The sequence below is a fragment of the Eupeodes corollae genome, chromosome 1 (genome assembly GCF_945859685.1).
Source record: "Eupeodes corollae chromosome 1, idEupCoro1.1, whole genome shotgun sequence".
Taxonomy (NCBI): Eukaryota; Metazoa; Arthropoda; class Insecta; order Diptera; family Syrphidae; genus Eupeodes; species Eupeodes corollae.
This window is the reverse complement of record NC_079147.1, coordinates 68866364-68890382: the sequence shown is the minus strand read 5'-3', so window position 1 is coordinate 68890382 and position 24019 is coordinate 68866364. Positions and strand designations below refer to the sequence as shown.

The window sequence follows — 24019 nt, the reverse complement described above, 5'->3', positions numbered from 1 at the left end:
TACATAGGCAGGCTGAACGTTGGACTTTATTTATAGAGATCGAACGCTTTTTTCGATTGACCTCTGTGATCATCGTGTGTAGTACCCGTAGCATGATGGTTAGTGCGTTGGACTGTCATGCAAGGGGTCTAGGGTTCAATCCCTGCCTGTGCCACCTTAATTTAAAAAAAATAATTTTCGCGGGTACTGCCTCTTGCGAGGAATTGACAAATTCTCCAAGAGTAATTCTTGTCATGAAAAAGTGCTTTCTCACACTAGCCGTTCGGCTTCGGCTTAAAATTGTAGGTCCCTTCCATTCAGTACTCGCACACAGGAATGGTTGAGAGTTGTAAGTCACTAGGCCCTGGTTCACAACGGACAGTTGCGCTACCCCATTTGATTTGATTTCTGTGATCCACGGCTTATTTCGTGCTATCCTGCCAGTAAATCTATTTTTTGTATCGTTTGTATAATGATTTCGGAGCTTACATTTTTGTTGAGGTCTGTTTGCAGTATTTCAGCCAATTTCGTTCGTTTAGAAGTTGTCTTTCCTTATTTCTTGGTTCATTTTTATTTTACCGTTCATCTTCTGTCTGTTTCTCTACATAAAACTACAACAGAGCTAATACATTAAAAAGCAATGCACCACTTCTTAAAACTAAAGTTGACATTAACATTATTCAAAATGAATGAAAAAACAGTTTGCTCAAGCATTCTACATTCTCAATGTGCGGTAAGAAAATAATCTCTTTACTTGATAGTACGTCCGAAATTTTGTTCAGAGTGTAAACTGATGAGCATTTTTGGAAGTGCGAGTTACGTCTGAATTGTTTAAGGGTTGGACATTTTTGGCAATTTCGAATATGTGATAATTCCAGAAGAGTTAAAAGTTGAAGAGCACTTAAAGTTAATTATTTTCATGGATAGTATTATCAACGGTGTGTTACACTTTTGGTAGTGATTTATCAGAAAATATCGTTGCAAAAGTATTTTTAAATAGTTTGAGAATATCTCCATCCTTTAAAATTATTTCAAATTATTCGCATTTGGGATTTTGGATTTGGGCAAATGATAATCCAAGAGCGAATTTAGAAAAACCAATGCACCAACAAATAGTGACTGTTTGGCGTGTTTTATAGGCTGGCAGCATCATTGGGCCGTATTTTCTTCAAAATGAGGCCGGTCGTATAATTACTGTAAATGGTGTTCGCTATCTCATGATAACGTACATTTTGACCCGAATTGGAAGGATGAGATAATTCGGCACATTAACGGCATAGAACCTAAATTATGACTCAGGGTCATCGAAAATTTAGATGGATTGAGGTGTGCCGCCAATGTCGCTCCAGCCGTTTGGCCGATAATAAAAAGAAATGACAATCATTGTATAAATAATTTGTGTTTAATTCGGAATCAACATCGCCCCTTAAAATTTAACCACCCTTTACGAGTAAACGAAGGTGTGCTTCAAAACTTCCGACACTCTTCTTTGTATTCATACATTTTTTTCTAAGATTTTTAATCAACTAAGTTGTTTTGCTTATCATAGCACCTTCAGCTTTTTTAATTCATTTTTAGACCCACAACCATGCCTACCCTATAGATGTGGCTTTTATAAAGAATTAAATGCCGAAAACTAAATGCTGTCCACTTACGCTAAAGCGTAACCCTATCTCAATATCAATATATTGGTGGAACTTGCATTAAAGAGACCAAACAGGCTTTAGGTTTAGGTCCGTGCATTTAAAAGCCATCTTTTATAGAGTGATCACGTAGTCAACATCGCTTAAAAACTACTATTAAGGTTTTCTCTACATATGCAGACAGTTGTCCTTATTTTTCCGAACCTTGAGTAGAATTTCCATATCTGCGCAGAAGTCAAAGTAATTCACTTGAATTTCTTTGACATAACTTTTTTTTATATTTTTTCACGCCCTAAAGGGGTTATGAATACCCTTATAATGATTGAACACAGTGCAAGCAATTAGGAAAGGAGAATAGGATAAGAAAGAAGAAAACGATGCATATTAGTTTTGAATGTCTGAACATTGTAATGAGTGGGAAATATCGAGCCTGGTAAAGCATTCCACATTCGTGTAGTGCGGCTAAAGAAAGAATCTCTGTACTTAACAGTACATTCGAAATTGGGTTCAAGGGTAAACTGATGGGCATTCCTAGCAGTACGGGTATTACGGTTGAATTGTTTAAGGGGAGGAATGCAACTGGCTTTTTCGCTAAAGCATTGTTTAACTTAAATGATGATGGCTTTGTCAAGTAGCGGAGGGATCCAATGGACTTTGATATCCTATTTGAAACACTTGAATTACGCGGACGATGTTTGCTTACTCTCTCATAGGATCATGGATCTCCATCAAATGACAACAAGTGTGGACAAAGAAGCAGAAGTTTTGAGGCTGAAAATTAATTCCGACAAAACAAAAATGATCAGCCTCAGAATTCGACCATCCTCTCAAATAAATATTTCCTCGCAATCTTTGGAAAAAGTGGAGAGCGTTCAATACCTTGGAAGTATCGTCTCTATTGAAGACGAGACCGAAAAAGTTGTCATCTGCCGCATAGGAAAAGCAAAAGCGGCTTTCCTAATGTTGTCGAAAATTTGGAGGAATAACTTTATCAATTTTTATGGGTGCAGAACTTGGAAGGTTACTTTAGCTATGACAAAAAAAGGCTGCAAACATTCATGAATAGATGTCTTCCTAAGGATTTTCTGCCAAACCGTATATCAAATCAGGTCCTTCATAGAAGGACAGGCCGGGAACCTATAGACTCTATAATACGACGGCGTAAGTGGCAATGGATTGGACATACGCTCCGAAAAGGTAACGACTGCAGTGCAGGCCAAGCAATGCAGTGGAATCCGCTCACACAAGAAGGAAGAAGAGCTGGACGACCAAAAAGCCCATAGCGCAGGACAGTGGAAGTAGAATCAGTGTCAATAGGCAAAAGTTGGAGGGAGCTGAAACACAGCTCCTGAAACCGTACACGATGCTCTTTATGCTCGTACACGCGTAGGCGAAGTAGGGGCCCTATGCTCCTCAAGGGGTTCAAAACGAACTTAACAAGTCTGAGGACCTAAGTTAGTAAGTAAGTTTAAGAATGATAGGCCCTACATTAGTTTTCTACCGTTAAGCCTTTAACATTTTTTATCTGTTTTTTTGTTATTTTTTTTTATTTTGGACGTACTGTCAAGTACAGTGATTCTTTTTTAGGCCAGACTACTCGAAGTTGGAATGCTTTATATGGCTCAATTTTTTCCATCTATTCTTTACCATTTGTAACCATTTAAACCCAATTTGCATCGGTATTTCAATTCGAACTATATAACTTTTTTTATTGCTTACTGTGTTTAATCATTATAAAACGACAATCATTATAAACAACAAAGGGAATTGAACCCCGTTTTAGCAGTCATCAATAAAGCCTCATTAATCTTCCTCCATTGTCGTAGAGGTTTCAAATTGAAGGAGCAAGGAACTGTCTTACTAGAAACAATTAAATTTAAGAAAAAGAGGTGCAACTCGCAGAAAAATTAGGGCAAACTTAAATGTCTAATCTGAGGTTTAAGGAGCGAAAATCAATTCAATTTCATGCAGTTCCCCACCGTGGTAGCAGCTCCTTTCTCTGCTTCCTCAACACAGAAAATATTCAATTGCTATCCCACTTTTGAGTTACCCCCCTTTAAGAAACTCTAAAGGTAAAAAGGTATGAAAATGTAATTTTAACGCAATTATTGTAAAACAACATTATTCATACCCCTACACCCGAGTACATCGGTGGAGTAGGGAGACGGTTAATTTAATTTACCTCACCATCGCGTGTATCTAATGGATGGATTTAGCCACCCCGCTGTACTCGTACTCGTGCAACTTTCCCTCTACTCTGTCCAACCAAACCTCTACGTGACTATTTGCCAACTTGAGTTTTCCAAGTCCCAGTATTATTGTACCTACATTCTTATACCTATGTGCAATGGATAACTCAAACAGCTAGCAATCATTGTCTCGCCTCTTGGAGTGTGTCTCTATTGCCTAATTAATTGAAAATTGAGTGGTGGCTGGCTGCGCTGCCAGTTTGTTGTTGTTCGAACAAAATCCATTCGTCAGGAATTGGGACATGTATCCGATTGCATTTGCAATTAAATATAATATCTCACTCCTGGACTTCGAGCTGAATTCCTGATTTTTCCAATAAATCCACATTTTGCATTTTGGTATAGCGACAGACAGAGAAAACTTTTAGCATTTTTTTGTGCTTTATTTTCTCATCTCATCGCATCGCATTGGGGGCATGACTAATAGAAGTATAAAAATCAAGGTAGACAAGGCAACAACGGACAACAAGAGCAGAGCAGAGATCAATGGAGGTAAATTACACCCGCAGCAATAAGAAAGCAACAGCAAACAGAAAAATAGCCAAATAGCCACCACCAAATCTTCATCAATAATAAGTTTCCCATGAGAAAAAAGAAATACTGCTTCACTGGACTCCACTGTCCACAAAATTCACTTATGCACTTATGTCCACTTACCTTTTTTCTTTTTGCTGGGGCCCTTTGTGTTAACCAAAGTGGTGACCTGCAGCACCAGCGGCTCGAGCGTCTTCTCCACCGACATTGTACGAATTTCTAGATTCTTTGGATCCCATTTCATGGCAATTTGTCCGAAATCAGCTAATGTTCCCATTTTAACACTTTTTTTTATTAATTCTGTTGTTGCTTCTTTATTTTTATGGATTTTTATTTTATTTTATGATTTTTCACAAATTTTCTTCACTTTTGCTTCAAGGGAAAGAAACAAAAAAGAAGAAGTGTCAACGCCTTTTGACAATTAATCGAACGAAGAGTTCACTTGATTTTCTTTTCTTTGAATGAATAATTTTCACATAAATCGAATGATTGAGGGGATAATTTTATAGGAATTCAATTCGTTGACTTAAGAACTATGAATTTTTAGAAACTTTTAATTGGGAAAGAGTTGATTTTTCATGGAAATTGTGAAATTTTCGCGGAGTGAAAAAATCGCGACACGACAAAAAGCGAACAGTATATGTTTTTTATTTTATTGTATTTTCAACAAACATGGCGTCGTTGGTGGAGAGGAGAATAGGAGATATGTTTGTCTCTTTCGTTCGTGTTTGTTGATGGGAACGGAATGAGATGACGATGAATATGGAAGAGTGGTATAGTTTTGCTAGAATCAGTAAGGTGGCGCTTTGGAATCACCGTTGAGAGTTTAAAAAATTGGATACGAAGCAAATAATTGTTTGGGAAGGGCTATCTATTTTGCGGTTTCAAAAGTAAACGTACATATTATGTAAACCACATATCAAATATTTTTTTATATGATATTTCATTTTCATTATAAAATTTAAACATTGACATTTTGTGTGAAATACTACGTCATTTAAATGACCACCACGCTAATGATGCAAGCATCGATTCTTTTGACGTAACTTTCGACTACTTTTTGAGTAATATTGGGCGGTATCTCAGACATAACTTGACGAATGTTGGTTTTTAAGTGCTCAAGAGTTCAAAATTTATCTGCATAAACACGGTATTTCTCGTAGCCTAATAAAACAAAAGTCCAGCAGTGTCAAATCACATGATATTTGTGGCCAGTTGATATCGCCACGACGAGAAATGTGGTACCGTCTTGTTGAAACCACATATTCTTCAAATCGTAGTCTTCAATAACAAGCAAAAGAAGTAGGTTAATGTATGAAAATAACGATTTGAATTAACGGTGACTATCGTTCCATCGACGTTTTAGAAGGAATAAGGACCAATCACACCTCCTGACCAGTGACCAGAACAGTGACTTAATATCACTTAAGACTTCTTATGATGTTATAAGGTTTTTCAGACGGCTTCACTGCCTCAATTCTAGCTGACCATCTTGTATCGGAAAGTTGAAGGGATCCGGGTACATTTTTCTTAAGAATTTACCAAATTTGGGCACTGCTGCTAAAAAAATTGAAACACTTTTGAACAACTCCAAAAAATGTGATTGCGGCAGTACAACATTTCGCTGAATCGACTCCACACAAGTTAAGGCTGTGAGCTGCACATGGTGAATACACGGCATTCGTGCACCATTATACAGATATCGCAAAATAAATATGTTTTGTTCCACATGACTTGAATCGGGTGTTGCATCGACAATTATAGCGAATTCAATCTCCATCAAAATAGCTGAATTCACATGTTGGGCACAAATTTTAATGAACTCATTTTGAATCTCAACGGCAAGGTAGTGGACTTGCAAACGTTTGTGCTCTTGTTGTGAAATTCTTACTTTTTCCAAGTGTTCCTGAAGTAAAGCGTCATAAATACCATTATTTGGCTCTCCAATAAGATTGCCATCGCCTTATATTCCTAGTCCGAATTAAAAATTTCGTTTACAGCAGAAACAAAAATAGAAGAAAAGAAAATTTATAAAAACAGAAACCGAAATAAATATTTGTATTTTATTTCAATTTGCCGGGCCCTTTACTTTTACTTTAAACATTTTCGAAATAAAATAAATTTAAAATTTACGCTATATTGAATAAGAAAAGCGAAAAAATTAATTATAACTTTCTTTCAATAGTTTAGAGTTGCCCAATTTTCCATAAAATATTAACAAAAATGTACGCCAATAATAATCAGGGGCCCAGATCTGCAAGTCTGTCACTGATTGATTGGCAAATAACATGCAAACAGGGGCCCGATTGCGAAAGGTTTTAAATTTTCGGGCTTCTAAAAATAAGTGAAAATAGGTATGTTGATGATAAATATAGAGTATATTCTCGTTGCTTTCAATTTTGCGGGCATCTAGAAAATACTGGGGCTGGGGAGGGGGTCCTTCTTTCCTTCCGCTCGACGGGGCTGGACAGAATCACCATTTTTGTCGTAGGTTGTAACAATTTTTATGAGTGAAGCGATCCATTTTCGTAAATGTCAGGTTAGGTGAGGTTATAGTGGCTGTCCAAGATGGAAACGGACACACTTCGGCCAGTTTAATGGCCCATTGTGATACCACATGAATCTTGAGGCTATCTCCTAAGCTCAATGGAACCAGCTTGAGTCCCTTATGAAACGTGAGAGGGTGATTATACCGATATGATTTAGATCATTTAGATCGTTAAAGAAGAATTCTCCTAGGTAATTCTTGCGTTTTTGAGCTAGAGCAGGGCATGTGAAGAGAAGATGAAGAACCGTTTCTTCCTCTTCCTCGTCCATACAGCTTCTGCAAAAGTCATTTGAGAATACGCCTAGTCTCGTGGCGTGCTTTCCTATTAGACAGTGTCCGGTTATGACACCTGTTATCGAGCTTATATGCGATCTGCTTAAGGAGAGCAAGCACCTTGAACGTTTTAAATCCAGTGTTGGCAGATGTTTTTTGTGACTTGACACGTGGTGATGTTGTTCCATCTGGTGCCTGCCCTCCTCACAGCGTCTTGCATTAGCAACAGTTTACAAGTACCGATTGGTATGCCAGTGTGTCAAACGTTGTAGGATGGGCTGCACTGTACCGTTCCTGGCGAGTTCAAATGCCTTACAGTAAAGGTGAATATTAAACTGTTGTACCATCTTCATTAGAGATGATCGAGAGTTATAGACTGTTATAGCGTTTGTAGGGACAGAGTCCAGATATTTGATGGCAGCCTGACTATCTGAGAAAATACGGATATTAGAAGTGATATCACGTTTTCTTTAAGCCAGAACAAGACTTCTTTTATCGCCAAAAGTTCCGCCTGACTGATAAAAATGGATTGACCCATCCTCAAAGAATGTCCAATCTCCAGAAAGATCTGGGAGGTATAGAAATCTGGAAAATTCTATCAAATTGCAGTTTGATTCTAAATACCTTAGAATTACGGAGTGGCAAATGTTGTTGTTAGTCCACTGCGACGAAGCTTTGAGGCAAATAGCAGAGCTTGCAGCTATTTGTTCGCTTAATATGTCAAGATGTGTGAGGAAGAACAAGGTGTCCAGTGCCGCAGACGGGGTCTTGCGAAGCGATCCGCTTATACGTAGGCAAGCTGAACGTTGGACTTTATTTAGCTTATCCCTGTTTATACCTTTCTCTAAAGCAGTCCACCATACTGCCACACAGTACATTAAAATCGGTCTGATTACCGATGTGTATAGCCTGTGATTCTGGGTTGTAAACCCCATTTATTACAAATAGCTTTTTTGCAAGAAAAGAGAGCTACAGTAGCTTATTTGACTCTTTCCTGTACGTTACGTTTCCAATTTAGTTTTTTGTCTAAGACAAGAATTAGATTCCTTTAATATAAGGAGGGTTGACAAATGGAATTTTGTAACTCCTCGAAAATAAGATCAAATCCGTTTTGTGTGGGTTATCACCCAGTCCACACCGATCAGCCCAAAGTATTAGTCTGTCCAAGGCATTTTGTAAAAGTTCTTTTAGGATGTTAAGATGCTTTCCTGAAACTGCTATAGCAACGTCGTCCACATAGGTTATCACTCTGAAACGCTCCGGATCCAGACTAGTTAGGATTCATTTACCACTAGGTTTCAGAGGAGAGGGGATAGAATACAACCTTGTGGTGTCCCTCTACTAACGAATCGTCTACTAGAAGAGTTGCCCAGTTTTGAGTTAATTATTCTGCTAGTAAGCATTAAATTAATTAACTCCCGAAGTGAACTCTCTACATTTAGAGATGTTAGTGCAGATGTGTCTACGTTCTTAAAGGCACCTTCGATGTCAAGGAAAGCAACCATAGTGAACTCTTTATGATGGAGGGAATATTCGAAGGTGCGTACTAAGGTGTGTACCGTTGTTTCCACCGATTTACCTTTACAGTAGGCATATTGAGACGAAGACATAAGTCTTGTATCAATACTTGTCCTTAAATGGATATCAATCAATCTTTCCAAGGTCTTAAGAAGGAATGATGATAGACTTATAGGTCGTAGATCTTTAGGATTGACTTGCGAGCATTTACCTGCTTTGGGTATAAAAACAACTTTAACTTCTTTCCATGTCGAGGGAACATAGACCAGGTAAAGACAGCTGGTAAAAATTGCCTCAAGGATTGGTGCAATTATGTCAGAAGTCTTTTGTAATTCGGCTGGTATTATTCCATCTGGTCCTGCATCTTTAAATGGTTTGAAGCTGTTGAGAGACCATTGTAGCTTATCCCTTGTGATCAGACCTTGTGGATATGTTGCATTTGAACTTGAACGTATATATAACTGTTGCAAGTTTCGGTAAGAGAACTACCAGGAAAGTGAGTGTCCAATAGTAATTTCAGCGATTCATTACTTGAATTTGTCCAGGAGCTTCATTTTTCAAACAGCTTGGCATAGATGGATTAGTTGAAAGAATTTTCCGTAACCTAGAGGCTTCAGAAGTTTCTTCTTTCGTGCCATAGAAGGATCGCCAAGAAAATCACTTGGATTTTCGTAGTGCCTTCTTGTAGATTCTTAGGGATTCTTTGTAGGAGTCTCAATGAGAGGCTAGTCTTGCAGCTTTGTCCCTGTTGAAAAGTTTTTCGTAAATGTCAGAATCAAAAAATGGATAACCATAACCATATACAATGAACAAAAGCAGGTTATTTGTCAAATACTAATCATTACATTACAGGTAGCTTTGAAACCCGGTAGAGGTCTGTTATCACTGGATTTCAAAAAAGCATTTGAACTCATCTAACCTCAATGAATTAAGGAGTTGAGGATTTGGTCAAAAAATGTACAACTTCATAAAATTGTTTCTTTTTAGTCGAACAATCTTGTTAACGTGCTTTTCCTCTTCCCAACAACTCCACAACGGTATCCCTCAGTATCTCCCCTATCTATGATCTTGATTATAACACAGCTTTTGAAGATATAATTTAATTACAAATAAATATAAATTTTAAGTTCACTGCATATGCAAGCTAATATTTACATAATATTTAAACAGTGAGAAAAGCATACGAGTACTTTCAAAAGTACAAACGACATTATAAATTGGTGAACTACATCAGGTGCTAGATACCATGTGCTTGAAAAAACATAGTTTCGCCACACACGAAAAAAACATGCTTGAGCAATATTAGTTGCGTGGTACAAAAAACATCTATTTTTGGACATTCCAACTAGTTAAATGAATTGGAAAACTCGTCCAGCGTTGACTTTAACAACTTTTCATGTTAACTTTATGAAAATTAGCATCGGTTTGAGCAAAATTCAAAACACACCACACAAACATGTTTGTGCAGGCACGGAAAATTCAAAATTGTTTGATTTGGTTCAAACCGCTTGCGCAAACACCCATCAACGTACAGACGAGATACAGACCCACACGACTTGAAGGTTAGGACACTGAAGGCATCAATAAAAAATGTCAATCTGTTGATTAAGCAGAACTGCAGGTTATCAATTAACGAGTACTGGGACCGCAAGATCCGGTCAGTTAATTCGAGTGACCCTAGTATCTTGCCCAAAATCAACAAGATATTCAAGAAAAAAAAAAACGATAATGACCTTTCGTGTCTGAAACTTCAAAGAACTGAAGAGAACAGTGACGTACTAAGGACAGCGCAAATAGATCCAGAAGAAGCCATCTTTGACGATGTCTTTTACTTAATTGAAGATCCGAAGTGGAAGCTGAGGGAGCTGCTTTCCAGCAAGTATACAAAATGAATGTTAGCATTCGCCCCAACCACGACCTCAAAAACAGAGCCCTACTTAATCACTTTTACCTCCGAAAGAATATCACGCAATGGCGATCTGAGAACCGCGGTTTCATGAGGTTATATGACGATTCCATGGCAAATGCCATAATCGCTGAGCAAATGGGTCCTAATCCCTTGTTAGTGACGAAGGTTGAGCTTCAGTTCATCTTCAATTCAATACAACACAAAAAGTCAGCAGGTATCGATTGTATATCCAACGTTGTACTTAGACATTTACCGGTGGAGGAAATTGACATTTACACCACACTCTTCAATACTAAACTGAATAATGGATATTATCCAGTGCATTGGAAGACCCCTGTAGTTCATCCTCTCCTCTTAGCAAAGTTTTCGAAAAAATCATTAATAGGGCTCTGACTAAGTGGGTTGCGGACAGCAAAATAGTTCCGGATAAACATTTCGGCTTCAAGGTGGGTCATGAGTCATGACACAATTCATGCTGCGTCTGAACTCGTTTCTGATATCCAATGGAATAAATCAAAACAACAATGCACAGGTGCTGTTCTGGTTGATTTGGAAAAGGCCTTTGACACCGTATGGTAAGAGGGTCTTAACCTAAAACTGAGCAGGCTTGGCATAAGCAAGCATTTGTTGTATATACTTTATGATATGCTTAACGGTAGAAAGTTTGTTGTCAAAAGTGGCAATGTAACTTCTACCACAACATTCTCAATTAAAAATGGTCTTCAACAGGGAGCGGTGAATTCGCCGATTCTCTTCAGCATTTACACCAGCGATCTGATAGGTAGTCTTACAAAGGCAATTGCGTACGCCGACGATATAATTGCGTACAGAACGGCCCGAAAGGTTGAGGTTATTAGAATTGTCTTGCAGCTGGATTTCGACAAAATTCAGCGATATTGCGACGACTGGAAACTAAAAATAAATGTCCAGAAGTCGGAGACAATTCTGTACTGGACTCTGTTGGCTAGGGCCACTAGGGATACGTGTAAGAATAGGCGCAAGATGGTCATCGTTGATCTTCACGGGCAGCCATTAGCGAGCAAAAGTGTAGTGAAGTAACTCGGTATCATGGTTAGATCAATATTTATATTTCGACAGACATATAAATGCTGCTCTGACCAGGGCCAGAAGAGCCTTCGCTCTGACGAAACGGCAAAGGTAATTTGCTACATGGCCCTCATACGGCCGATGATCGTTTATGCGTGGATCAACGTTGCCCCTTCCCAGATGGAGAAGTTTCAGGTGTTCGAGCAGCAGCTTTTACGACGTTGTATCAGCTTATATTGAACAGTCGAATCTTCTTACGTGCATTACTATTCCAACGAGGTTCTATATAACGGGCCTGGAATCAAGGGAATTGACAATTTCGTGGTAAAACTCGTTCCAGGTCACATTGCAAAACATATGTTTTCGACCAACAATTTAATTTTCAGGGCGTTCTATCCGAACGACGAGTATTTTGAGACTGCACGATTGAGGGGCTTTATTCCACCAGAGCCATTCCTCTTTTTAGATAAATGAGGTCTGATACAGGGTAGATTGGCAGTTCCGTGGTACAGTAGGACAGTGCCCAAACGGGACAGAACTGATAGGGTTAAGCAGGAGAACCAATTTTGGTGGCTTCAATCGACACTTGATAGTAGGTAGTGGGCACTTAATAGAGTAGGTACTCGTAGTTTAAGTTATTTTAAGTTTTATTTTAAGGAACTAATTAAGTTTTATTTTAAGGAACTAATTAACCATATACAATGAACAAAAGCAGGTTATTTGTCAAATACTAATCATTACATTACAGGTAGCTTTGAAACCCGGTAGAGGTCTGTTATCACTGGATTTCAAAAAAGCATTTGAACTCATCTAACCTCAATGAATTAAGGAGTTGAGGATTTGGTCAAAAAATGTACAACTTCATAAAATTGTTTCTTTTTAGTCGAACAATCTTGTTAACGTGCTTTTCCTCTTCCCAACAACTCCACAACGGTATCCCTCAGTATCTCCCCTATCTATGATCTTGATTATAACACAGCTTTTGAAGATATAATTTAATTACAAATAAATATAAATTTTAAGTTCACTGCATATGCAAGCTAATATTTACATAATATTTAAACAGTGAGAAAAGCATACGAGTACTTTCAAAAGTACAAACGACATTATAAATTGGTGAACTACATCAGGTGCTAGATACCATGTGCTTGAAAAAACATAGTTTCGCCACACACGAAAAAAACATGCTTGAGCAATATTAGTTGCGTGGTACAAAAAACATCTATTTTTGGACATTCCAACTAGTTAAATGAATTGGAAAACTCGTCCAGCGTTGACTTTAACAACTTTTCATGTTAACTTTATGAAAATTAGCATCGGTTTGAGCAAAATTCAAAACACACCACACAAACATGTTTGTGCAGGCACGGAAAATTCAAAATTGTTTGATTTGGTTCAAACCGCTTGCGCAAACACCCATCAACGTACAGACGAGATACAGACCCACACGACTTGAAGGTTAGGACACTGAAGGCATCAATAAAAAATGTCAATCTGTTGATTAAGCAGAACTGCAGGTTATCAATTAACGAGTACTGGGACCGCAAGATCCGGTCAGTTAATTCGAGTGACCCTAGTATCTTGCCCAAAATCAACAAGATATTCAAGAAAAAAAAAAACGATAATGACCTTTCGTGTCTGAAACTTCAAAGAACTGAAGAGAACAGTGACGTACTAAGGACAGCGCAAATAGATCCAGAAGAAGCCATCTTTGACGATGTCTTTTACTTAATTGAAGATCCGAAGTGGAAGCTGAGGGAGCTGCTTTCCAGCAAGTATACAAAATGAATGTTAGCATTCGCCCCAACCACGACCTCAAAAACAGAGCCCTACTTAATCACTTTTACCTCCGAAAGAATATCACGCAATGGCGATCTGAGAACCGCGGTTTCATGAGGTTATATGACGATTCCATGGCAAATGCCATAATCGCTGAGCAAATGGGTCCTAATCCCTTGTTAGTGACGAAGGTTGAGCTTCAGTTCATCTTCAATTCAATACAACACAAAAAGTCAGCAGGTATCGATTGTATATCCAACGTTGTACTTAGACATTTACCGGTGGAGGAAATTGACATTTACACCACACTCTTCAATACTAAACTGAATAATGGATATTATCCAGTGCATTGGAAGACCCCTGTAGTTCATCCTCTCCTCTTAGCAAAGTTTTCGAAAAAATCATTAATAGGGCTCTGACTAAGTGGGTTGCGGACAGCAAAATAGTTCCGGATAAACATTTCGGCTTCAAGGTGGGTCATGAGTCATGACACAATTCATGCTGCGTCTGAACTCGTTTCTGATATCCAATGGAATAAATCAAAACAACAATGCACAGGTGCTGTTCTGGTTGATTTGGAAAAGGCCTTTGACACCGTATGGTAAGAGGGTCTTAACCTAAAACTGAGCAGGCTTGGCATAAGCAAGCATTTGTTGTATATACTTTATGATATGCTTAACGGTAGAAAGTTTGTTGTCAAAAGTGGCAATGTAACTTCTACCACAACATTCTCAATTAAAAATGGTCTTCAACAGGGAGCGGTGAATTCGCCGATTCTCTTCAGCATTTACACCAGCGATCTGATAGGTAGTCTTACAAAGGCAATTGCGTACGCCGACGATATAATTGCGTACAGAACGGCCCGAAAGGTTGAGGTTATTAGAATTGTCTTGCAGCTGGATTTCGACAAAATTCAGCGATATTGCGACGACTGGAAACTAAAAATAAATGTCCAGAAGTCGGAGACAATTCTGTACTGGACTCTGTTGGCTAGGGCCACTAGGGATACGTGTAAGAATAGGCGCAAGATGGTCATCGTTGATCTTCACGGGCAGCCATTAGCGAGCAAAAGTGTAGTGAAGTAACTCGGTATCATGGTTAGATCAATATTTATATTTCGACAGACATATAAATGCTGCTCTGACCAGGGCCAGAAGAGCCTTCGCTCTGACGAAACGGCAAAGGTAATTTGCTACATGGCCCTCATACGGCCGATGATCGTTTATGCGTGGATCAACGTTGCCCCTTCCCAGATGGAGAAGTTTCAGGTGTTCGAGCAGCAGCTTTTACGACGTTGTATCAGCTTATATTGAACAGTCGAATCTTCTTACGTGCATTACTATTCCAACGAGGTTCTATATAACGGGCCTGGAATCAAGGGAATTGACAATTTCGTGGTAAAACTCGTTCCAGGTCACATTGCAAAACATATGTTTTCGACCAACAATTTAATTTTCAGGGCGTTCTATCCGAACGACGAGTATTTTGAGACTGCACGATTGAGGGGCTTTATTCCACCAGAGCCATTCCTCTTTTTAGATAAATGAGGTCTGATACAGGGTAGATTGGCAGTTCCGTGGTACAGTAGGACAGTGCCCAAACGGGACAGAACTGATAGGGTTAAGCAGGAGAACCAATTTTGGTGGCTTCAATCGACACTTGATAGTAGGTAGTGGGCACTTAATAGAGTAGGTACTCGTAGTTTAAGTTATTTTAAGTTTTATTTTAAGGAACTAATTTTAAGTAGTTTTTAAGTTAAATTCCCGTCCCGTATGCATAGATGGAGAATATAGGGCTGTACAGCGACACTGACCTAGATATTAGAATTAAAGTCCAACGGCTTAGATGGCTAGGTCATGTAGAGTGAATGGACGAGCTGGCTGGAGACGCATGTTGGTTGAGGCCCAGGTCCGCCCCGGACTGTAGCGGTACACTAATTAAGTAAGTTAGTATTGAAATTAGTTTTTTTTTTTTAATTTTCTAAAAAAAAAAATGCATTATAGTGAAAAATATCTTAGTGCCGAAAGGCAGTAGTATTAAGTGTCATATTTTAACTTAGAGTGTCCGTACGGGACCAGCAAGTTAGTTGTAAGTTATAGATAATTAAGCTAGTTTTATGAATTTTTGTCAAGCTTTAATAATATTAAGAATAGACTAATACAAATGAATTAAAAAAAAGATGCGTAGGACCGTCATAGGTTTTGGGCATCCTTGCCAGTGCGATGTTAAGTTTTTTCCACTTTTACTGCCTTTTACAAAGAATTGACAACCCCAATATGATTATTTCTTGTCATGAAAAGTACTTTCTCAAACCAGCCGTTCGGCTTAAAACGGTAGATCAATCCCATCCCTGACAACACATTAATGTATGAGAGTTGTAAGCCACTAGGCCCTAGTTAACAGTGGATTTTTGCGCCATCATTTCATCTGTCAGTTTGATGAATATAATGTGGTTTATTTAATATAGTTCTATTTTAAAATTTCTTATTTCTTAAACATGGAAGTTATTTTGGATGAATTGGTTGTTACATCGAATCATATTCTGACTTTTAAACAAAAAACAAATCTAAAATCTGACAAAAAAGAAATCCAAAGGTATCCAAAAGTGTCCGTTCTTTGTGGGTATCTTACAGAACAGCTAATTCAGCATATGGTTAAACTGTCCATTTAATAAAATTTTTTCGAAGGGGTCGCATTGTGATCTGACAGAACAACTAATTGAACATATCGTTAAATTAAAAGCAACCCGAAAACTGATTTCAAATTATTATGTATTTTTGGTAAAAATCCAGTAAATTACGAAAATATCCCATTGAAATTTTTATTTTACAATAATTTGTATGAACAGCTAGTATTTGCTTTTATATTTTGCAATATATGTATCTCGATCTAGCTATCCAGTTCGTTTAATAAGGTATCTTAAATTCACCCATCCAGGATAGCCTATCCAATGTCAGTAAATGTCAAGTTCTATTTGTCACGAAACACAAATCAATATTTTTGTATTGAAGTTTGCACAAAGAGTTAATTTATCTTATGAATGCAAAACCTTCCCTTGCAACTAAAGTTCCACCATAAAAGCACAAATAACTCTTATTTACGTTATTTGTTTATAGGAATTAGAAAAACAAAAAACTTTCAATTAAAATAATAATTTATTCGTTTTGTATAAAAATGTTGATTATTTGTTTTTAATTTTACTTTTCTTTCAACAATATAAAATTATATTCTTTTTCTTTTTTTTTTCAAACAACTACCACAAAATATAATAAAGTTTTACAATTAATTTTCATTCTACCATTTATTGTTTTTAATATAAATACATAAACATTTATTTTAAATATATATAAACTGGAACTGGTTTAAATTTTCAATTAAGTACTTTTAAGTTAACATTTTTTTAAAAACTGGAATTTTGCTTTTAAGGAATTTCCATTTTAAGTATTTTTAGTTTTACTTTTTATATATTGTTGCATAATTATTATTGCTAATATTATTCAGTCTTATTAAGATAATAGTATATAATAAAATATATATTTAAAATAACTAAACAAACTCAAAAAAATATATAATAATGTATATAGTATTTTATATAGCCTTTATATAATGTGAAAAAAAGATCTACTAAAATATAAATTTAAAAAATTCTTTCTAATATTTTCTTTTTCTTTTTACAAAAACAAAAAAATAAACCTACTTAGCAACAAATTAATAATAATAATAATTATAATAATAATAAAAATGAGATAGTATTTGCGGGTAAAGTAAAAAGTAGATAATATAATAAAAAAAATAATAATAACAAAAATTATTCTATGAGATAAACATATTTAAGTCAAATATCAATTAATTAATAATTAATCTATGAGATTTTTAAGTTTCAATTTTAGTTTTCTTTTGTTTGAGAGAAAAGTCATTTGTTTTTGTGTTTTTCCAAAACCCGCAGCCATAAACCCGATTTACGTATATAATTATTTTAAGTTTTCATTGAGTTCCCGCTTTTCGATCTTTTTGAGTTTTAAGTTTTGAGGGTTTTTGAAAATTGAGAGAGAGTTAGAATTGTGCATGTTTTGAGATACTTAGAAATTTGTCTAAACCTAGAATTATTGAGATTGATGGTTTTTATTATATTTTAGGAGCGTTTTCCCTCGGCGTAAAGACTAGGGGGAAACCCTTGCAGGGAAGGGCTACACAGGCTGGGACTGTTTGGATTTGGCTCAGATCGTTTGAGTGCAGATTGTAGCGTTGAAGAATGTTCGCCAGCAATATGAAGCCGAACCCTCGGACGAGGTTTTGTCCGATGCATGTCCTCTTTCCGATGCTGAATGGCAAGAAGTGTGGGATGTTCTTTTTGAGGCGGGTCTGTTGCTGTGGAATCTCTGTTGATTTGATTTCAATGTCGGTGATCTTTGTTGTTGTTCTGGTGGATTCCTTTTCGCTGTCGACTCCTGAATCTGAGGATTCCGAGCACTTTCGTTTTGTGGCAATCGACGACGGTGGTGGAACAGTTTCAACGAATCTTTCGGGATTGAACTTCTCCGGCTCGTCCCAGTACTTCGGACTTGTGTTGAGCTCGTAGTTGTTGATGAATACCACAGTTCCTGCGGTCACTCCATACCCGGAGACGACTGAGTCTTCCGTGGCGACATGGGGCACAATCGGAGACGAGGAGTAACGGAGAGTCTCATAAATCGTTCCCATTGTGTAGGGCATGATTTCCATGTCCATAAAGTTCACAAAACGCTTTCCTCCCTCAGTGATCCTGTCAACTTCCTCTTGAATCTTCACTCCAACCTCTGGATTCCTCACAACATAGGCGATGGCCAGCATAACCAAATTTCCCACAGCCGAGTGTCCACCCAGAAAGTCTTCCAACATGAATATAATCGTGTCCCTCGAAACATTCTTGTCCTCCGCCAAACTCTTCAATAGTGCATCGGTGAAATCTCGCTCCGGTTCATCCAGATCGATGTTCTGCTCACGATCATTGATCACACGTTCCAATATGAATTTCCGAATTCCAGTTGACCAATTGATGATTTTCTGTAAATGTTTCTTGTACAGCGGAGCTAACCAGGGCAGAAAATCAACAGCGTAGCCCTGATTGATTTCCCAGAAGATCTCATCGAACCACCAGACGATCTTTTGGAATTCAACATCATCATAGTCAAAACGCACCGAACACATATACTGGCTGAACATATTGGCACAGGTTTGCTGAATAAACTGCTTGATTTCGATTTCTTGACCGGGCACAATGCGTTTGTCCAGCATGTCCATGAATTCCTGCATTTCAATGCAACCGACATCGTTCATTTTGGAGAAGTACGATGAAGCATCACGTGGGGAACAATGGCGACGGGCGAGATTACGACGTTTCTGTTGCAATTGAGACCAATCACATAGAGCAAGAGCTGTAAAAAAAAGAAAACCAAGATTTAGTCAGTGAGAAAATGGACAGGAGTGTAATTTATTATAAAAATGAGGAAGCTTTTTAAAATGGCGCCCGAATAAAACCCTGTCAAGTCTTTTGTGTTCAAATACAGATGGTTTCCCATTTACAACTTTTAAGGGAGGGAAGAAAGGAATATTTAACTACATATTTCAATTATTACCTAAAATTTTCATGAATATGTTTTAATTTTATAAATTCAAGTAAAGTTCTGTTAATTTTGACATTAAATTCCAGTCAAGTGTCAGAAACATTTCTGACGTTTATTTTTGTTTGTTTGTTTTATTTTGAAATATCCAAATGTTTTATATTAATAGATTTTATGTTTAGATCAATGAAAATAGGAACATAAGAAAGAATTAGTTTTGCACAGGAAAATCTTTCATAAAAATTGAGATACCTGTCAAAATATGTTTTTTTTTTAATTCCAACATTGTGGAAAAACGTTCTCCTTATCTCGTTAAAAGTCAACACTGCAGCAAAATATTTAAGAAACAAAATTCTTAAGCAAATAAGGAAGACAAATAAAAATAAATATTTGATCGAATGAAATCAAAGAATTTCAAAATGTTGACATAGGAGAATAATTCTTGATCTGTTTATAGAAACGTCAAAAATTTGTTGACATTTTAAATGGGAAATTGTCTAGTGTTACATTTATTCTAAATTCAAATAGCGATAGATGGAATGAATGGAAGAAAAAATTTTGACATATACTTTGACGTTTCAGAAGAAGTATATCTGTCAATACGTTCAATCTTTCTTTATAAAAAAAGACAAAGAATTGTTAAAGTTAAAAGCAAACAGTAAAAATTCCTGTAGTTTATATTTGAAATGTATGTCAAAATCTTCCCAACCAGATTAATAGAGCAGAAAATGACATATAAACAGAATTTCTCAACTCAAAAGTCAAATACATTTTCTGAATAAAGTTCTTCTTTTAAATGGTGTAAACCCATTGTAATTTTTTCAACCATAAATGCTTTTTGAATTGATTTTTTTGTAATCAAATTCCATTCGTAAAAAAGGATTTCAATTAGAAAATTGACAAATAGAACAGGATTGAAAATTAATAGATTTTGAAACTATGTAGATGTCGTTTTTTCTGATGGGAGATGTGTCAGCGTAGCTGTCAAATTTATATTCAACAAATATGATCAACAACAATACAAAATATTGCCCAATGGAAAGTAAGATAGAAAAAAGTAAATTTTTTGACATTTAAATAAATTTAAACAATGGAAAACAATATAACGGGTTGTCTATTTTGCGGTTTAAAAGTATAGATCTGGAATTCGACATCTGTCAAACTAAGTTGTTAAACCAATTTTTGTTCTTTCAGTTGAAAGTCTGACATTTACGAAAACGGATCATCTAACCACGAACAATGTATACAAATTGTTAAAACCTGCCACAAAAATGGTGTTTCTGCCATTGGCAAAGGAAGAGAGGACATTACATCCACAAAAAGTCACTGTTTGGTGTGCAGTCTTGGCACAGAAATTTAATTAAAAAAAAAATTAAATTTTGTTCCACAGAATCTTTTAGAAACACGTTGAAAAGTTGAAAAAGACTCAAAAAAAGTTCAGAGGTTGTTATTGTTCTAGTTGAACTAATTTTTAATGTTTTTAGAAAATAGAGTTGAAAATAGTTTTCAAAAAACTCACAATTTAATGTAATAACTCTGTTTCATATTTTTTTAAAATCGTGTTGACCGCATTATGAATATAGGTAAACTTTTTTCAAAATCGAATTCAGGAAATCTAAACAAATATTCTTTTTTTTTAAATGAAAATCACTTATTTCACTTTTTTTTTAAATTCTCAAAAATAAAACCCGCACAAATGAATTTCCAAAACAATTGCAAACAAATCAAATATGAAAAATGGGATCACTTCTTCTACTCAAATTACGGTTCGCATTTTATGAAAATTTTCTGCAAATGTAAACAAATTTTCACTCACGCATTTCTTGTTTTCAAATAAAATATAAAAAATTATAATCTACGCAAAATTAAATTTAAAAATGCGCCAAATCCAAACTAAACTTACGCAGCAAATTTTTAAAAAACACTCAGAAAAATATAAAATAATCAATACTTACAATTATTACGATCTCCGCCAAATAGCTTGTGATAGCGCAAAAAGTCAGGACGTCCACCGAAGAACTTTCCATTCTGATTGAGCACTTCCCGAATAAGTTCTAAATTGTTGACCACAAAACACCGGGTTGTCCCAAGAGTCAGTGTATAAGCATCACCATATTCCTTGGCAATGGCGGTAAATGCTTCAAATGGCACCTTGTATTTACCCAACATTGCCAAATTGCCTAGAACTGGCCATGGAATTGGCCCTGGAGCTTGTTTATATTCACGGGTTACTGTTTCGCCAGTGGTCCTTTGGATGGTGTGTCCTTGTTGTCCCTGTCCTTGGACTTTGCCAAATTGTGTTGTCGTAACTCGGGCTTTGCGAAAACATTCATAAATCACTTTTAAGTAAGCACCGAACGATATGATCACAATGATGAGAATTAATATGTCAAAAACTGCAACTTCCATTTTTAGTTCCTTAAAGTGTTTGGGATGATTGCAGGATAGATAGAGCACAGATTTATTGAGGTGGTTAAAAAATTGTTTGATAAAACTTGACACTTTTTTTTTTTAATTTCTTGATCGACACGTCTTCGTAGTCGTTGTCGTCGTGGTCTTGGTCTTCGTCTTCCTATAAAGCGCACTTAACTGATTCTTATATTTATAAGAGGTTCTTTAAGAATATCGGTTGAAGTTCGAAAAGTTCCTAATCGGAGCGCAGCCAACACCAAACTATTTATCGTCTGAAGCAAATATTTATGGCAGACAGGCAGACAGATAGACTGGTGGGGCTTGAAGAAGGTTCGCCGTGTGCCTTTTTCAAGTTACCAAAAATTCTTAACTGAGCACTTTTGATTCTATGCGATGGCTTTTATAGCTATGGTGGGAGAAGAACCAGGCACACTTTGCCTCATTATACTTAAGGTAGGTATCGGTATACAAGGTATACAAGGTACACACGGTACACACCATACAACAAGGCGCGCACTATACCGCGATATAAGAAAATGAAAATACGAAAAATAAAAGAAAAAAAGAAAAACAATGACGACAACACTCGTAAGTCGTAAGGCCGATCGCTCGCTGGTGGCCCAGAGTCGGAATCAGAATCAGATTCAGAGTCGGAATTGGAGGCAGAGTCAGAACCTTAGAAACAGAAGCTAAGAGAACCGCGATTGCCTCTCCGCTGGAGTGTGTATTGAGGGGCAAAAGAAAATCAGCAAAAATAGTATCTTCTTAATCGGCGACAACAACAACAACAAGATCAAGAAATCCAATCCAATTCAATCTGAATTGAGAATTGTGAATTCTGAATTCTGAATCCCTCATTGACCAGTGACCAGTTTCAGTTTGTTTTACTTGATGCAGAGCAGACATTATGCTATCACTGTCTATGGGAGTTGGAGCTGTGAGGCTTTGATTCGATATTCCTCACGCTTCCTTTATTCCCATCATCAGAGATCTGTGATTGAGTTGCGGTGAGGACGCATCATAGGAGGTTAAGGTGTTGTGATAGTAGACTTTTTAGAGTGTGTTATTACACAACAATACGCGTTACGGTCGCACCGCGTAGTGTAATTCTTTCTGGTCACGGTGTGTATTTCAAAGATACATATTTACATTTTCCTGATGTCGCTTCTAGACGAGATAGATAGATGGTCTTGGCCTGGCCAGTACCTATCTCCAAAGTCTTAGTTAGAGCTTCTATATGAGCATTTGAATCTTTATTCTCTATGGATAGCATGATCTAAGTCTAGGTCCATCCATCCGTTGAGCTAGGGATTCATCATCATCTTCATCATTTGTAAGGAAAAAGAAAATAAAGAAAAACATTGCATAGATACTTAGAAATGCTTAGATTCTTCTTCTTTTTCTAGGCTCTGGCTGGCTCGAGATGTTGATGAGTTGTGTCTAAAAGTGTTTTTCTTTTCCATTTTCGTGTTTTTGTTTTTCTTCTTATTTTCTGTGTTGCTTTAACTTTATGTTGTGTGATGTCTCGATAGGGATGGGTGGTTTTTTGATTATGGAATTAAAAATATGTATTATCATTATCATAGAGAAAAAAAAATCTTAATCACTTTTGTAGTGTATCTACTAGAACTTGTGCATTTCGGGGTGACCATATTTTTGAAATATAAAAAAAATCATAAGAAATAATTGCATAAAAAAAACTAAACTAAGAAGACAAAAAAAAGAAGACAAAATTTAATATATATTATGTTTTAGAATTAAGAGCAAATAAAAGAAAACACACATAAATTAAGGCTGGTAGTGCCCTATCCGCGTTTTTCAATATCTTCTGTAAAACAAAATTAAAAAAAACAGGTTATTTCCAAATACTTAAAGTTTTAAAATAAAACTTCTATTTTCTTATTGCAATATGTTCAAAACATAAGAAAGTTTATTAAAGTCAGATAAGCCGGACAAAATGTAAACAAAATAAGTACAAATCTGTTAAGAAAGGCCAAGCAATTGTAAAGGATTGTTTAATTTTAAGGGCCGATGTTGATTTTGAATAAAAATAACAAATTATTTATGTAACCATTGTAATTTAATTTTAATATAATAATTTTGGTATGACTCTATTACGCGATCTCGACGGGACACGTTCATTCTATAGGTATGTACATCTTTTCTTTCAAATAACCAAAAAGAAGAAATCAAACGGTGTCAAATCACACGAATTTGGCGGACCATTGCCATTGCCACTACGTAAGATAACACGGTAATTTCGTTACCTGTGTGGCAAGTTGCACAGTCCTATTGAAACCACATATCGTCTCTACCCAAATCTTCCAATTCGGGCCATAAAAAGTTTGTAATTATTTCACGATAACTACTGCCTGACCAGCCTTATTTAGAAAAAATATGGGTGCCAGCCCATTAACCGCACCAAAATGGTTTCATTGGTTTTTCGACAATCACTCTTTGATTATCATTCTCCCAAATGTGAAAATTATGCTTATTGTCGAATTCGAATTCGAATGAAAATGTGCCTC

The 24019-nt window shown here is 36.5% G+C and overlaps 3 protein-coding genes across 6 annotated transcripts in view; 1 reads left to right on the top strand and 2 right to left on the bottom strand.

Moving 5' to 3' along the window:
* Positions 1 to 5059, bottom strand: part of LOC129942649 (catenin alpha) — a 66229-nt gene extending 61170 nt beyond the window's left edge. For 2 of the 4 annotated variants that reach the window (XM_056051677.1, XM_056051678.1), the window contains exon 1: positions 4529 to 5058. In XM_056051677.1, the coding sequence (XP_055907652.1) occupies positions 4529 to 4682 (154 nt within the window). In that variant the 5' untranslated portion in view covers positions 4683 to 5058. Of the gene's footprint in view, positions 1 to 4528 lie in introns of all 4 variants that reach the window. The other 2 variants (XM_056051676.1, XM_056051679.1) reach the window with 2 other exon arrangements.
* Positions 1 to 24019, top strand: part of LOC129942652 (cholesterol 7-desaturase nvd) — a 176406-nt gene that overhangs the window by 24902 nt on the left and 127485 nt on the right. The gene's annotated exons all lie outside the window — the stretch shown is intronic.
* On the bottom strand, positions 17178 to 22591 carry LOC129942651 (cytochrome P450 307a1-like). The gene is made up of 2 exons (XM_056051681.1): positions 21035 to 22591; positions 17178 to 18893 (listed from the first exon to the last, which is right to left on the bottom strand). Exons 1-2 carry the CDS (start codon positions 21486 to 21488, stop codon positions 17605 to 17607), a joined length of 1743 nt encoding a protein of 580 aa, XP_055907656.1. The 5' UTR covers positions 21489 to 22591; the 3' UTR covers positions 17178 to 17604.

Coding starts and splice junctions, on each gene's coding strand:
- LOC129942651 (XM_056051681.1), bottom strand. CDS start 21,488: ATGGAAGTTGCAGTTTTTGACATATTAATTCTCATCATTGTGATCATA. Junction 18,894..21,034: donor TGGCGGAGATCGTAATAATT/GTAAGTATTGAT, acceptor TTTTTTTTACAG/CTCTTGCTCTATGTGATTGG.